Below are 15962 nucleotides of genomic sequence, written 5' to 3' on the forward strand. Positions count from 1 at the left end.
CAAAAATACATGTATAATAATGTTCAATGCAGCATTATCTGGAATACTGAGAAACTGGAAACCACCTTAAAATACCAACTTAAAAAACCATCAACACATACACACACAAAACATCAATAGAAAAATGATTAAGAAAAATGCAAAATAATCATAAATTAATTATAATACCACCAAGTAGTTTTAAATGAATTAACTATGGCTATGTATCAACAAGAAATCTCAAAAACATACTGGATAATGTAAAAAGTTGCTGATGACAGTATACTATGACACAATTTATATAAATTTTAAAACTGTATGGAAAAAAAATGCAATGTTTATCAATACACATTATGATATGAAGGTTAAGGAAAAAACAACATTAATAGGGCATAACGGTAATTGATAAATGTGTGTGGTGAGTTCATTGTATTTAAAAAATTACACTGAAATATTGAAATATGTATTTGAAATGTTAATGATTTTTATTTTATAAAAATAAACAAAAAGTGATCTACCTGCAAAACTGCCTGGGCACCAGCTCGTATGTTTTGTTCTATGGCTTCTTCAGAAGCATTATGAAGAATATCTTGGTAGGTTCCATTTTTAGGCCAAGTGGAATTTCGAACATGATCAGCAACATTGGTCCCATTTTCCTGAAGCAAAATATCAAGTTAATACTTTATCAATTAAGAATGCTGTGACAAGTCAGTAAGTTCAAGAAGTAAACTGGAAAGTACTAGGTCCCTCTGTTAAACATCTCAAAATAGAAGATATCCTATTTGACTACAAAATTAACATATATGTACACTGTAAAAAAAAGTTTTTATTGACAAAAATATAAGAAAAAAAATCAACCATCAGGACGAGTCAGAAATTCTATTATTTCAGATACAGAGACATTTTTCTACCTCTCTAATGTATAAACCTCCCCTCTTACACTTATACACTCAAAATGGGACTGTATTGGACTTCCCTGGTGGTACAGTGGTTAAGAATCCACCTGCCAGTGCAGGGGACACAGGTTCCATCCCTGGTCTGGGATGATCCCACATGATGCAGAGCAACTAAGCCTGTGCACCACAATTTTTGAGCCCACAAGCCATAACTGCTGAGCCAGTATGCCTAGAGTCTGTGCTCTGCATCAAGAAGCTGCTGAAATGGGAAGCCTGCATACCACAACAAAGAGCAGCCCCTGCCCTGACTTGCCGCTAAAGTCCCAACGCAGCCAAGTAAGTAAATAAATAAATCTTAAAAAGAACGGGATCGTATTATTTATAGCTTTGTAAAAGATAAATCCTCTTCTAAAGGAAATGCCAGAATCCAAATGACATAAATAAAAGAAAATAGCTTCCATTTATCCTACTTAAGAAAAATAAAATTTCTGTTATCCAAAGATAGATGAATACTGACACTTCAAACCATTAATACTGCATATTTCTGCCAGAGTGTTAGCTGTCGAAAGTCCTGCTGATTAAGGAGTTCCCTCAGTTAAACAGAAATTTCACTCAATGTTGTTCTCTTTTTTTTTTAAGTTTCTAATTTCTTTCTGCTTTTGGTCACTCAATAGTATCTTCATATTTTTTATTTTTAGTATTCTGCCTAGAACTTACAATTTTAATATATGGGAGATTTAGTCTAATCAAACTATTATTTCATTACCAGAAGTAGTATTGGAACTCAGCTTTGTCCGAGTAGTCAATACAATATATCATGGTCTAGTCTACACTGTTCTCTTAAGCTCCATACTTCTCCATCAGGTGTCTTCTGAACAGTTCTTCCTGAATGACCCACAAGCACCTCAAATTCAAGACACTTAAAAGTAAATTTATACAAGCATGCTCTCCTCATTTCTACCAATCTGAATATAGCCTCCTTGGACATAATCACCACACTTGCACTTATTTTCACTCCTGTTCATGTGTGAACGGCAACTAACTTGGTTGCAAAAAGAAAAAGCTTGGGACACCTTCTCATTCCTCATATATAATTAATCATCAAAACTTGATTTCACCATCAAAGGAGCTCATAAATCTGTCTTCTCCCTTATATTTCCATTTCAACTGCCACTGTCCTCTATCAGGTGCCTATTATCTCCTTCTGGTACTTCCTAGCTAGTGTCCTTGCCTCCAAACTGGCCTCCAATCTATCTTCCATTCTAAGCTTGGTATGAGCCTTCTGAGATTTGTAACTGTCCATGCCATTTTCTATTCATAATCTTTCCAGTGTCCAGAAGGTAATCAAAGTCCATCATGAGAGCATACAAGTTACTAACAGGGTCTAGTTCTTGTCTATCTCACATTTCTTATCACTCTCAACCAGCGACTCTTAGCTACAGCCAAATAAAAGTATTTTCAGTGTTTGTACTACAGCACCCATTGTGATTTAGTCTCACAGTTTTGTTTTGACTGGGATGTGCAGCTTGCAGGACCTTACTTACCCAACCAAAGATGAATCTGGGCCCCAGCAGTGAAAGCACCACATCCTAACCACTAGACCACCAGGGAACTCCCACCCCACTTTAAAATATTATCCCTTTTGTAATGCCATCCAATTTTGATCTAGACAATGACTGAAAGAATCAGAATACAAGCTCTTTTAAAGTTGTGACATCAAAGAGCTTTGGGACAGAATACTGAGATAACATATTATCTAAACTGTGAAATATAACTGACCGTTGAACAACATTGGGTGTAGGGCACCAACCCTTCAAGCAGTCAAACATCTGCATATAACTTACAGTTGGCTCTCAATATCCACAGTTTCTCCATTATCAACAGATTTAACCAACTATGGATTATGCAGTACTGTAACATTTACTATTGAAATAGATCCTCATATAAATGGACCCACACAGTTTAAACTCATGTTGTTCAAGGATCAACTAACTGTATACTGAAAAGTATCTTTACCTTCCCATCTATCCCATATCACCACATTTCTGTGAAAATCTTTTATCTATTACACTTATACTAAAATACATGTCTTATTTTACCTCTTCTCTTTTTTCTCCTTCTTCCATTGAAATATCATGGTCTGTGACACTGTCAATGCATGGAAGGTCTGAAGAAGAGATCACAATTTCCTCAGGCTCTTGCATGAACAAAGGTTTTTCCTCTTGCTGGATCCATTCTTGATATACTTTTACCACTTTTCTCATAGCTGCTGCTTCGCAAATTGGTAATAAAAATGCCTAGTGAAAAAAAGAGAATATAATGACACCTTTTACTTTACTGCAAACTACTAAAATGTAATTTCTATCTTAATAAAACGTGAGATATAAATGATTCTTAAAGAGCTAAAGTCAAACAACTCATTGTCAGAAAAAACCTTTTGTTTCCAAATAATCTGTAAGTACATTAAGACAAATACTTTTGGTAGATAGATATGGATTTCCAGCCCTAGGAGCAAAGATTTGTTTCAATAGTACTATTTCAGAACGAACATATTCCCTGTAACTGCGCTCCTATAAGTTTAATGTAAATACAACTTTTCATAATAAATCACATTTTTGTAGATTAAAATAAATTTTGATAAAAGATTTTAATTAAAATAATGACTCTAAAAAGCAATAAAAACACTATGTAACAAGGCAACTTAGCTTTTCACAACATATTGTTTAAAAAGGTACGAGTTTTCTTCTGTCATTTTACACACTTAAAAATTTTATAAGCTAAACAATACGGCAAAAACATTTAGAAAGTTTAAAGGAATACTTTACAGTTATCCTTTCCTTTCAGTGTTATCTTAAGTTTAAAGATAACATTTTCCTCAACACAAAAACATCATCAGAGAAAAAAAAAACACAACCCTTTTAAACAATTCATACTTATAAAGCAAGAAAAACAGTCTCACTACTCAAAGTCCTTCCCTTATAATATTTGTGCTTATGTGTTAACATTTTCATTGTATTTTTTTAACAAATAAAATTGGTATTCAACTTACTTTTCTTTTGTATTTGTTTCATAATGATTATCTATGAATTTCAGCTGTAAAAATCACAAAACCTTTACCTAAAACCTGATACTTTCTACTCTAGAATTATCTATGAATATATAATAACAATCATGGGGTCAAAAGAGTACTTTATCTGACTGAAACTAGCCAATAAAATAATGATGAAAAATTCATGTGTAATATCAATAGGGTATTTCATGTTGTTTGGTAATCCTTTTATTTATTGCTATTATTGATTCCCTAGAAAACTGCATTACTTGCTACTTTCTTCCATCTAACAAACCCATTCTCAAATTCTCATTCTCATGTTCTGACAGTTTAATGGTCAATGTCATAATTCTGATCATCACTGCCTGCTCTAAGACTATTTTACAACTGAAGCAACAGTTCAGATTTCCTTAAAAATATTTAAAGGAAAAAAAAGCTCAATCTCTAAAAGTTTTATTCTCAAATACTGAAAAATTTACTTAAAAATCAGCATGAGAAGTCTCTGTATTTTCTGCTCATTTTTGTTTTGAACCTAAAGAGAGAAGTCACTCAGTCGTGTCTGACTCTTTGTAACCCCATGGACTGTAACTGACCAGGCTCCTCGGTCCATGGGATTTTCCAGACAAAAATACTGGTGGGTTGCCATTTCCTTCTCCAGGGGATCCTCCCAATCCAGGGATCAAGCCCGGGTCTCCTGCACTGCAGGCGGACTCTTTACATTTGAGCCACCAGGGAAGCCCTTGAACTTAAAACTGCTCTATAAAAATAAAGCTTATTGATTTTAAAAATATTAGACCCAGAGCTACGATTTTCATTATTGCACAAATTATCACACTATATTTCAAGTGGCTGGATGTATCTATTAAAGAGTGAATACATACCACATTTGTCCTTACAGGCCACCACACTGATTTTGCCTACACACTAAAGGATCTTGAGGAAAGATTGATCTTAGTCATGGATAAAAATCTGATGCATAAAAACTAGAGGGTCATTTTATACATTTACAATGAAAAATAGCGGTCTCGGACCAGAACGTTCAAATCCATATGAGTGAGTAAAGTTGCTCAGTTGTGTCCAACTCTGCGACCCCATGGACTGTATGTAGCCTACCAGGCTCCTCCATCCATGCGGCTTTCCAAGCAAGAATACTGGAGTGGGTTGCCATTTCCTTCTCCAGGAGATCTTCCTGACCCAGGGATAGAACCCGGGTCTCCCACACTGTAGGCAGACACCATACCGTCTGAGCCACCAGGGAAGTCAAATCCATATATTGGCACCTTAATCTTTCTACAAAGAAGTACCACTCACAATCAGATACAAATATTAATTGATAATAAGGCAATCTGTCATTATAGGCAAGAACATGTGAATCAATACTCAGCAAATTTTCTCTCTACAGGTAGACCTACGAGGTCATCTCCACTTTTATGATTCTATGACCATAAAACTACATCAAAACCAGAAAACTACAGGGAGAAAAAGTCAAAACAACAAGAGATAAAAAATAAGTAAAATATTTAATGGTATCAGCTTAAGGCAACCTGGTACATAGTTTTCTAATAACTGGCTTCACCAATGGGATCTGATTTACTGGTAGCTAAGGCTCTCTTCTTTGGTGAAAAAACACTAACAAAACATGTTAGTCTCTGATTAGTTTTTAAATGGGCTTCCATTATTAACCAACCCAGATTGTGACAAACACAAAAATTTAATTAAATACAGTGAGCATTTAGCAGACCTGGGAATTTTTTGTCTCCTTAGAGCCAAAGATAAGGTTAGAGACAAACCTCCATAGAGACAAAGAGGTTCACATTTTGTCTCAGAATACTTAATCTAATGTATGTTAACATGAATAATTCGTTTTCCAAATTAAAAGAAGAGTAGAATTATTTACTTTTTTGTAAATCTCTTCAATGTTTAGCTTAATAGAAGACAGTTGGATTCTCTTATCTGCTTGCTTCCATATTAAATCTGATACAATATCATATGTCTGGTATCCTGGGGACAATTTCACTGTACATTTGTGAGAGAGCAAGAGTGAAAAAGGTTTTGACCTTATGAACCTCAAAGGTTCTGGGGATTTCTCAGGAGCCTCAGGTTATACTTTGCCACCCACTGCCACCCATTTATATATATTTAAAATTACATATAAATAAATCTGTGGTGCTTTTAAAGGCTAAACTCTTTATGTGTTTTATTTACCTTACATCAAAGTACCTGTGGCTCCTCACTGTAGCCTCCAAGTACTAACAACATACTTAGAATGGGTTTATTTATAAAATAGTGTTGATGTCTAGAGTGTTATTATGCCTATTCTATACTGAACTGAAGGGATATGGAGAATAATTTTATCATTTCAAACAATGTGGGCATTTACGCTTTATAGCTGTACCTTTCTTTTAAAGACACATAACATTAGAGATATCCTCATCTGAGCTAGAACTCACAATCATTAAACTGGCCCTAAAAAAAATTATCACCTATGTAACAAACTGTCTCAAGACTTGGCTTCCAGAAATATACACGTTAGCCCACAGCTAGCACTAACAAAGTGCCCAGCACTCAACAGTTACTGAGTTTCTTGATTAATTCACCAAATTTGACAATTCACCAAAATTCACTCAACAAATTCACCATAATTTGGTGCCTAACTCACTGCCAGGCACTATGGCTACAATGATGAATGAGTAAGACAAGTATTTATGGAGGGTAATAAGAAAGATCAAAATTAAACAAACATTAAAAAAAATTTCTAAAACTACTCAGGAGAGATACTATGAAGAAGAGTCTAGTTTTCAGAAACATCATTAAAAAGAGGTCCTTACTGAGCATATGTGTGTGTGTGCACGTGTGCGTACAACTGCTTCATGGGTGGGCAGATGAATGGGTGAGGGTTGTCATGGAAGACTTTTCTGGTGTACTCACATTTAAGCTACGATCTTAAAGGCTGAGTAGCCAGGCAAGAAGAGGAGGTGAGAAGGAAATACAGGAAGGCTGAAGACAGGGAAACAGTTAAGTGTAATGGCTATGAGGATGAAATTATTTGAAAGACAAAAAGATAAGACATTTCTACTAAACTTACCTACAGAGGGACTTGTGCTCTAGCTGGGATTGCTAAGGGCAAAATCATCATATGCCCATATACCTAATAATTAATGAAATATTTCTGTCTATACCATAGTATGAAACATATGAGCCTTCAAATTAAGAAAGAAATTATTACACAGATTCTCCATTGTGCAAACCTATCATCAGTATTAAGCAAGTAAAAATAGCTTTTCTACTACAATCTAATCTTAGAAATTGATTCCTTTCAAAACATTAATGATTCACTGGAGTCACCATCCTAAAATCTATTTTTAAGTTTTGCCTTAAAAACCACTTTTAAAAAGCAGCTGTTACAATAAAAACATCTCAGAGAACTTCAGTTTCCCAGCAGTATTTTAAGAAAGATACCCTAGAATCCACTTGCACAGAATACCTAAGTTGTCACATAAAAAGTATAATATAGCTTTTAAATGAATGGCTCAGCTTGTAAGGATATTCTGAATGTAGAACAAAATGAAAGTATTGATCTAGAGGGGCGAGAAAGCAATGCAACAGGTGGGTGCTGCCTTGGACAGCCTTCAGAGCTTTGCTTTAATGTCCTCTGTGTAGACCCGAGAGACCATATAAACGAGAAACCCATCAAGGGTACATCCTCAAACTAATGGTGAGCTAGGAGAGGAAGAAAAAACTTCACTCCAGAGAAGAGTCAGTGAGGAAACTTGTCTGCTGACTTTGAGTAAGAAATACCAGTCTTCCCTGGAAACTCATATTCACAGGCTGGCTATCACCTAACTTTGAGTGATGCCAAGTGAGAAGTATCATCAGCAAAGAATTGTAATGTAAAGTAAACCAAGGTTGACAGGACTCCTGAATACCTGAGAGAAGCAAGTGCAAATCTTTTCTGGAAGAACACATGCTTCAACCCAGATTTTAAAGTAATTCTCATAAGATTCCAAAGAAATGTAAGCTCTTAACATAAAAATCCAAACAAACAAATGAGGGTGAATAAACAAACAAACAAGGCCAGAATAGCAAAAACCTAAGTTACTGGAATTACTGGAATAAGGAATATGACTATTTTAATATTAAGAAAGTGAAAATATGAACAAATAAGCCACTGTAAAAAAATCACTACACACATATTTAAAAACAATCAAATATTAACTTCTAGAAATTAAAATATAAATAGTATCATTAAAAACCCCAAAAGGGGAATTCTATTTCCAACAGTGTGATACTAGGTAACCAATCGTACAACTGAAAAAAAAATGTAATACATTAAAAAAAAAAAACAACTTTTATCTTCTTAAATGCACTGATGAGCCAAAATGTAGGGAGAAATATTTGAAAATAAAAACTTTCATGAGGTCCAAACTCAAGAGAGGTTTTAGGTATAGCATAAAGTGGTTTCATTTTGAGTGGAACCAATTACTCTAAATTTTATGGATCTATAGGGGCAAGGAAGAAAGAATGATAGGAAACCTCCAAAATTGGAGTTCCAAATGAATATATATCATCAGTGAAATGCCCGGCTGTATGAAGCATAAGCTGGAATCAAGATTGCTGGGAGAAATATCAATAACCTCATATACGCAGATGGCACCACCCTTATGGTAGAAAGTCAAGGGGACCTATAAGAGTCTCTTGATGAAGGTGAAAGAGGAGAGTGAAAAAGCTGACTTAAAACTCAACATTCAAAAAATAAAGACGATGGCATCCAGTCCCATCACTTAAAACTACCCCATTAAAAGTCTGCAAGGAAAACTGCCCATACATAGAGGCAAAGTAGATAACAGAGATCTCCTCAGAGACACTGTCACCAAAAGCTAGCCTTAATACAGGTTTACACTTGTACGTTCATATTATCTGGCTGGCTTAAACTTCAGGAGTTCAGTTTAATTTGAGATTGGAAGAGTTTCCTTGCATCTATATGAAGTACATGCATCTCCTCTCTGGAACAATCAACCTTTAACAAACCAAATCAAGAAACAGTCATAAGTAGCAAAAGTTCAGAATCAAAATTCTGATCACAAAATATTTCAACAGAATATATAGTACCATGAGGAGGAGCATTCAGAAACAAAATATGGCAGACTCAGACCTATAAAGACTTCAGGAATATCAGGAGGATCAATCACTCAATAGAAAATAAAATATAAATATAATAAAAAATTTTGTATCAATACATAAAAAGTAAGGTATCAACTAGAGGCCTAAAATTGACCAAACAGACTGGCCAACTTCCAGAAACAGTTGTAATTAGAAAGCAAGTATCCAGAATGTAGCATGGATAGACAAAGAGATTGAAAATATATATGTGAGATTAGTAGATGTATAAAGCAGAAAGGTTTAATACATATCTTGAAATGCAAAAAAAAGGACAGAGGCAATATTTAAAGAGAGAATGATGGCTGGAAATTTTCCATAACTGTCAAGTTATACTAATCCATAAATACAGTATGCCCAAAGTATCCCCTGAAGAATAAAAGGAAATCTAGACCTGAACAGTGAAACGTGAAAGTGGAAGTCACTCAGTGGTATCCAACTCTTTGCGACCCCATGGACTATACAGTCCGTGGAATTCTCCAGGCCAGAATACTGGAGCAGATAGCCTTTCCCTTCTCCAGGGGCTCTTCTCAACCATGGGATCAAACTCAAGTCTCCCACATTGCAGGTGGATTCTTTACCAACTGAGCCACATAGGAAGCCCAAGAATACTGGAGTGGGTAGCCTATCCATTCTCCAGTGGATCTTCCCGATTCAGGAATCGAACTGGAGTCTCCTACATTGCAGGTGATTCTTTACCAACTGAGCTATCAGGGAAGTCCCAAATATGCCACAGTAAAATACAAAATGCCAAATAATTAAAAAAAAAAAAAAGGTATTAAAAGCCAGAGAAACACAATTGACCTATAAGGCATCAAGAGTTCAACTGCTGATTGACATGTCAACAGTAACACAGTAAACCAGAAGAGTGGGAAAGTATCTGATATGTACTGGGTGAAAATAACTGTCAAATCTAGAATTTTCTATGCAGTGGAAAAAATATGGCAAAATAAAAGGCATTCTCAGAACAAAAATTTGTAAGTGTTTGACATCCACTAAGCTTACTCCTTGGAAGGAAAGTTATGACCAACCTAGACAGCATATTAAAAAGCAGAGATATTACTTTGCCAACAAAGGTCCGTCTAGTCAAGGCTATGGTTTCTCCTGTGGTCATGTATGGATGTGACAGTTGGACTATAAAGAAAGCTGAGCGCTGATGCTTTTGAACTGTGGTGTTGGAGAAGACTCTTGAGAGTCCCCTGGACTGCAAGGAGATCCAACCAGTCTATCCTAAAGGAAATCAGTCCTGGGTGTTCTTTGGAAGGACTGATGCTAAAGCTGAAACTCCAATACCTTGGCCACCTCATGTGAAGAGTTGACTCATTGGAAAAGACCCTGATGCTGGGAGGGATTGGGGGCAGGAGGAGGAGGGGACGACAGAGGATGAAAATGGCTGGATGGCATCACCAACTTGATGGACATGAGTTTGGGTAAACTCTGGGAGTTGGTGATGGACAGGGAGGCCTGGCGTGCTGCGATTCATGGGGTCGCAAAGAGTCGGACATGACTGAGCGACTGAACTGAACTGCAAGTAAATTCTCAATGATGAATTTCAAGCAGAGGAGAGTAATTCTAAATGAAAGATCTGAAAAGGAAGAAATCATAATCAAAAGGAGTGATGAATAAAACTAACTGCAAATCAACTGAATACACAGATAATAATGATACTGGAGTTAAATATATAAACATGCAAAATAGAACTGAATTATTTGTTAATAACAATATATTATTTGGGGAGAAATTAGAATAATAGGGTTCTATTAACCTTGTATTGTTTAGGAAGAGGGTAAAAAAACAATAATTTTATATTTGGAAAGTGAAGTATGTATGTTAAAATTTAGATAGTTATCACTAAAGGAAAAGAAAAAACTTTCAAACCGAGTGATAGCAAGGAGGATACAGAATGAAAAATCATCAATTAAAAAGAAAGCAAAAAATAAGAGGAATATAAAAAATACAGACATAAGAAAAATAAGAAGAACAAAATAAGATATCAATAAATCCAAACATATCAGTAATTATAATAAATATTCCAGTTGAAAGACAAAGATTTGTTAAAATCCAACCATATTTACAAAAGACATATAAAATATAATAAAGAGGACTTAAAGAATTAAAAAAATATACATGAGGATAATTCTAATAAAAAGTGGTATTAATGTACTAAAAGTAGACAGACTACTATAGGTAGACTTTAAGCAAATTAAGTTTTCTTTTTTACTACAGATAATTTCTACAGATTAAGAGGTCCATAAACAAGAAGTTTAACTCACCAAGAAGATATAAAATTATAAATATGTATGTACTTATTACAAAGCTTCAAAATATACAAAGGAAAATTTACGGAACTACAAAGAAAAAAATAAGCAAATCACCATCAGAACAAAAGATTTTAATACACCCTTCTCCATAACTGGGAGGTCAAGCTGACCAAATATTTTAGGTAGGAATACAGAAAAGTTTACCAACACAATAATAAGTTTGATTTAATAAACTTTAAAAATCATGAACTTCATAGAAAAGAATACATTCTCTTCAAACATATAGGACATTTATGAGGATTGACTACATACTAATTACACAAATTATATCCTCTGACCAAAAAGAATCATATTAGAAATCTGTGAGAAAAAAGAAAACTAGAAAAATCTTGTTTGGAAGATGGACACCTAAATAACTCACAGGTCAAAGAAGGTATTAACATGAAAATTAGAAAACATTTAGCAGTGAATAATACACATACAAAGCTTGTAGACTGTAGCTAAAACAGCATTAAGAGGTAAATTAACAGTCTCAAAAATGCTTATATGAAAAAAATGTTGAGCCTAATTAGCTAGGAAAAGAACCATCAAATAAAATCAAGAAAAGTAGAAAGAAATAACAAGGAGCAAAATTAATAAATGAGAAAATGAACATAAAACAGAGGATCAACAAGGCCAAAAGTTCACTCTTTGCAAAGACTAATAAGACTGACCAATCTCTGGTAAGAATCATCAAGAAAAAACAAACGGAACAAATACTAACAGGAATGACAAGGAAAAACATGAATATAAATGCTCCAGAGATTTAAAAAGATTATAAGAGAATGCATTTAAAAACAAATGTAATGAACAAATCCCTACAAAAACAAACATACTCAAACTGACTCAAGAACTAGAAAACCTTTATAGTTCTGTAAGCTTTAAATTTTCCCATAAGCAAAGTAGAGTCCACTCATACTTGTCAAATATCTTTCCTTTCGCACTTGTCTCATATTCTGTCAACCCAAACCTTAGAGCTGGCAACTCACTGCCAAAGCTGGACAAAATGTTACAACTTGTTTGTTTACCTTAGACTGACAAAGCTAATGCTGCCTCATGCTTTCTTTCACGTATCAACAAACATGTAGGAGATGAAAATCTGTTTTGCCTGGAGAGCTCCCTGGCATGTGAAGACAGTGTAGCATAGAATAAAGAGTACTAACAGAATTTTAGTCCAGGATCTACCACTTACTTGCTGTGAGACTTGAATGATCCCCTTCAGCTACAAAACTCAATGATGTTTACCTGTAAAAGTTAAGTACCTTTGCTATTAAGAGCAAATGATTAGTTTTCAAAAGGTTTATTTTCCCATAAAATTTCTATGTAACTGAAAATGTGCACTTAGGAATTTTTAACCATCTTTATGTGAAATAGGTTTTATTCTTCTCCCTTCCCTCTTCTTTATTTTATTCCCCAAACAATATATGCCTTAGGCAAATTTAATTTCAGAATGCCTTAGAAGACAAAAACCGAGCCTCCGTGCGGAGGATAAAGACACTCTATTCATAAATCATTTTTTATTAATTTTAGAGTGAAAGATAAATACTTTTAATATAACTTATTAATAAATTATAGGAAGAAAACTTTCAAACCATAAAAGGAGTCACTAAGAAAATTATTCTGGTAACAGAAGAATTATTGGGAGGATAATTATTAAAGCCAAGTTATCATACACTAAAAAAATAACTAAAAACATTCAAGGATTAGATGTAGTAAGTTTTAAAAACTAAATATGAACTTTAAAAAACTTTTTCATGAAAAATAAGTTCTAAATAGCTAAAAGTCAGTGTATTCAATATTAAAGGCAAAAGTTTGTATTACAAATTAAAAATACTGAGAGATATTTTACCTGACGAAATATCTCTGTGACAAAGTTTACATTACTTCTTTTAGAAGAAAAAACTCGGCGAACTATTTCAATGTCTGTGAGATGCTCTTCATCAATACTACAGAGACTAGAAGAGCTAGGTTCTCGCTCCGTGAGAGTGCTTGTGTTGGAATGAGACTGTTCAGGTTCTGTACTTCTATCTGTTTTATCAGCATTATCATTTTTGTTTTCTTCTCTGGATACCAAACTAGCAGCTGCTCTCTAAAAGAAAAACAAAGTGGGAGAATGTCACAATCCTTTAACTCAGTATTTTGTCTTCCGATAGCAAATATTGACAAAATTCAAAGCATTCCATAAGTAACTTATGGCATTGTTTAAAATCTAGGAATAGAGTTTCATTTAGAATACATGCTAAATAATTAAATGGCAATGAAATAATTCAATATCTAAGTGACATAGTGATACTCACTAAACATCTATTCAATTAAGTTTTTCAGTGTGTTTGCAGCACAAACAAGTTACGAATTAGACTGGGTAAAAGAATAATGCCAATGGAGTCAGCTTGATCTTCAATAACAAATACCTTAAAACTGGACTATTTACTGTCTTAAAAGTGTGAAGTCATCTCTATTTTACCATAAACAAAGATTATGCAAGCAGAAACTTCTTTAAAAAACCAAAGGAACAGGAAAAAAAATGACAGTAGAAATGAAACTAACATAAAATATAAGTTAGAAAACTCTACATTCTAATAACTTTAACAATTTTCACCATGACTGAAGATGATGGCTGAACTTAGGGAAAAAGCAAAAGTCTTCAGGCAGTATTAAAGAAATTACTACCATGGTATGATAGGTAGCACTATACAATTGCATGATAATATACTTCTTGTACGTTATTCAATTTTTGGTCTCAGTTCTAGCATCTATAAAATAAAAGGGTTTTAAGTATGTAAATGATCTCAAATATGCCTTCCCAACTAAAAAAAAAAAAATCTTATTTTTAGTTTATTGAATTCTGGGATCAGAAAGAATAGTTCTGCTTGAGAGTGTCTACATTAAAAAACTCTCTGTAGAGAACCTAGAACAATGTTTCGGGGAAAACACATCACATAATCTGCTACAGACAAATAAAAGGCTACAGGGAATATAAGTAAAATTTTCTGAATGTTAATGAACATACTTTATATCTCCACTTAACTTTTAAAGTACTTAAAGAGGTTGTATAAAAAAGCACACACATATTAAATATTTTTAAAATGAGGAAATATGAGAAAAGGAAAATAAAAATAAAAACACTGCAATAAAGACAATTTCAGGAAAAAAAATGCACACTGAGAGGAGGGGCAAGTGAAAAAAGAGGGTAATGGTTTAATTAAAAATACAGAATTTTAAATATTAGTCCTTCCACTGCATAGCTGTATAACTTTACATCACATTTCTAGAGTCAGTGTTCCTGAAAAAAGAGGACATGACATGGCAACAGGACTTTAAAACAGTACTCTATGAATGGGATTTCCCTGGTGGTTCAGTGGTTAAGAATCTGTCTCCGAACACAGGGAATGTGAGTTTGATGCTTGGTTGGGTAACTAAGATCCCATATGCTACAGAGCAACTACTGAGCCCATGTGCTACAACTAAGACTTAAGGCAATGAAAATAAGTAACTAAATATTTAAAAAGTAAATAAAAAATAAATAGAACTATGAAGGTCATTTAATTGCAAGTTGTTTCCAATTGCAAGAATTAGCACAATTCAAAATATTTTTATTTGTACAATTTAGAATATTTTTAATACTGTACAATTAACATGAAATAAAGAAATAAGCTGAGACTTGTATATGACTGAAATTATCTTCTATACCTTACAACATTACAAACTGCATTTTTCATTAAGAAAACTATTGTTTCTATAATGCTTATTAAAATCTGGATTTACAAAATACATTTATAAAAAGAATGTAGCATTATTATTTGTTTAAAATGTGTTCTACATCTAAGGAACTGAAATCAGTGGACAAATCTCTAAACCCATTTTTAATTTTAACAAGTTGGCTCCGTGTGTGTATTACCTGAATATTTTTTGGCAAGACTTCACCTTCCATCCCAGGAATATGAGGTCCTGTATGCGGCTTTGGCTCCAGCCAGAATGAAACCAGCCAACGAATGACAATAACACGAGCCTTAATGAAAGGCTCCTTTGTACAATAGATTGCCTCATTGGTTTCAGCATCCTTCTTTATCATGACATAATGTGGCTTTGGTCTCATCTGTGGGATATCTACGCAGAATGAAACAAAAACCAAAATAAGAAAAGAATTATGCTTAGATAAATCTGTGTTTTTAAATATTTCAGGAAACGTGATAATATCCTGATTTAAGAAATACAATTAATACCTTTTAAAATAATTTGCTAGATATTAGCATGGAATCTAGAAGACTGAAACATATACAGCTGATATATGGAAATGTGCAACAATATCACTAAAAAATCATTAAAAATATTAAGAAACTTCCAGAGCCATTTAAAATTAATGCGAGCTCACTTCAGTTAACTAGGTCTGAGACACATATTTTGATATCATACAAAGTATGAGAATTTTCATAGAAAAATTATTTTTAAAGCAAATATTGTTTTCAATGGTAAAGGTCTACTATTCTAAATTAAGTCATTTCTACCAGCCTTAATGACTATGCCTAAGCTTGTGAGTTGTCTAAACTTGGCAGAGCTTAGAATAGAAACATCTTTGGGCAA

General features: G+C 33.8%; 1 protein-coding gene across 4 annotated transcripts in view; it reads right to left on the minus strand.

The window, feature by feature from the left end:
* RALGAPA1 (Ral GTPase activating protein catalytic subunit alpha 1) overlaps window positions 1-15962 on the minus strand; it is a 199743-nt gene that overhangs the window by 128231 nt on the left and 55550 nt on the right. For all 4 annotated transcript variants that reach the window (XM_068991191.1, XM_068991192.1, XM_068991190.1 and 1 more), the window contains exons 9-12: window positions 15280-15488; window positions 13231-13470; window positions 2975-3172; window positions 498-635 (exon numbers count right to left, since the gene is read on the minus strand). In XM_068991191.1, coding sequence (XP_068847292.1) covers window positions 498-635; window positions 2975-3172; window positions 13231-13470; window positions 15280-15488 — 785 coding nt within the window. The remainder of the gene's footprint in view (window positions 1-497; window positions 636-2974; window positions 3173-13230; window positions 13471-15279; window positions 15489-15962) is intronic.

This window comes from Capricornis sumatraensis, chromosome 19 (assembly GCF_032405125.1).
Source record: "Capricornis sumatraensis isolate serow.1 chromosome 19, serow.2, whole genome shotgun sequence".
NCBI lineage: Eukaryota > Metazoa > Chordata > Mammalia > Artiodactyla > Bovidae > Capricornis > Capricornis sumatraensis.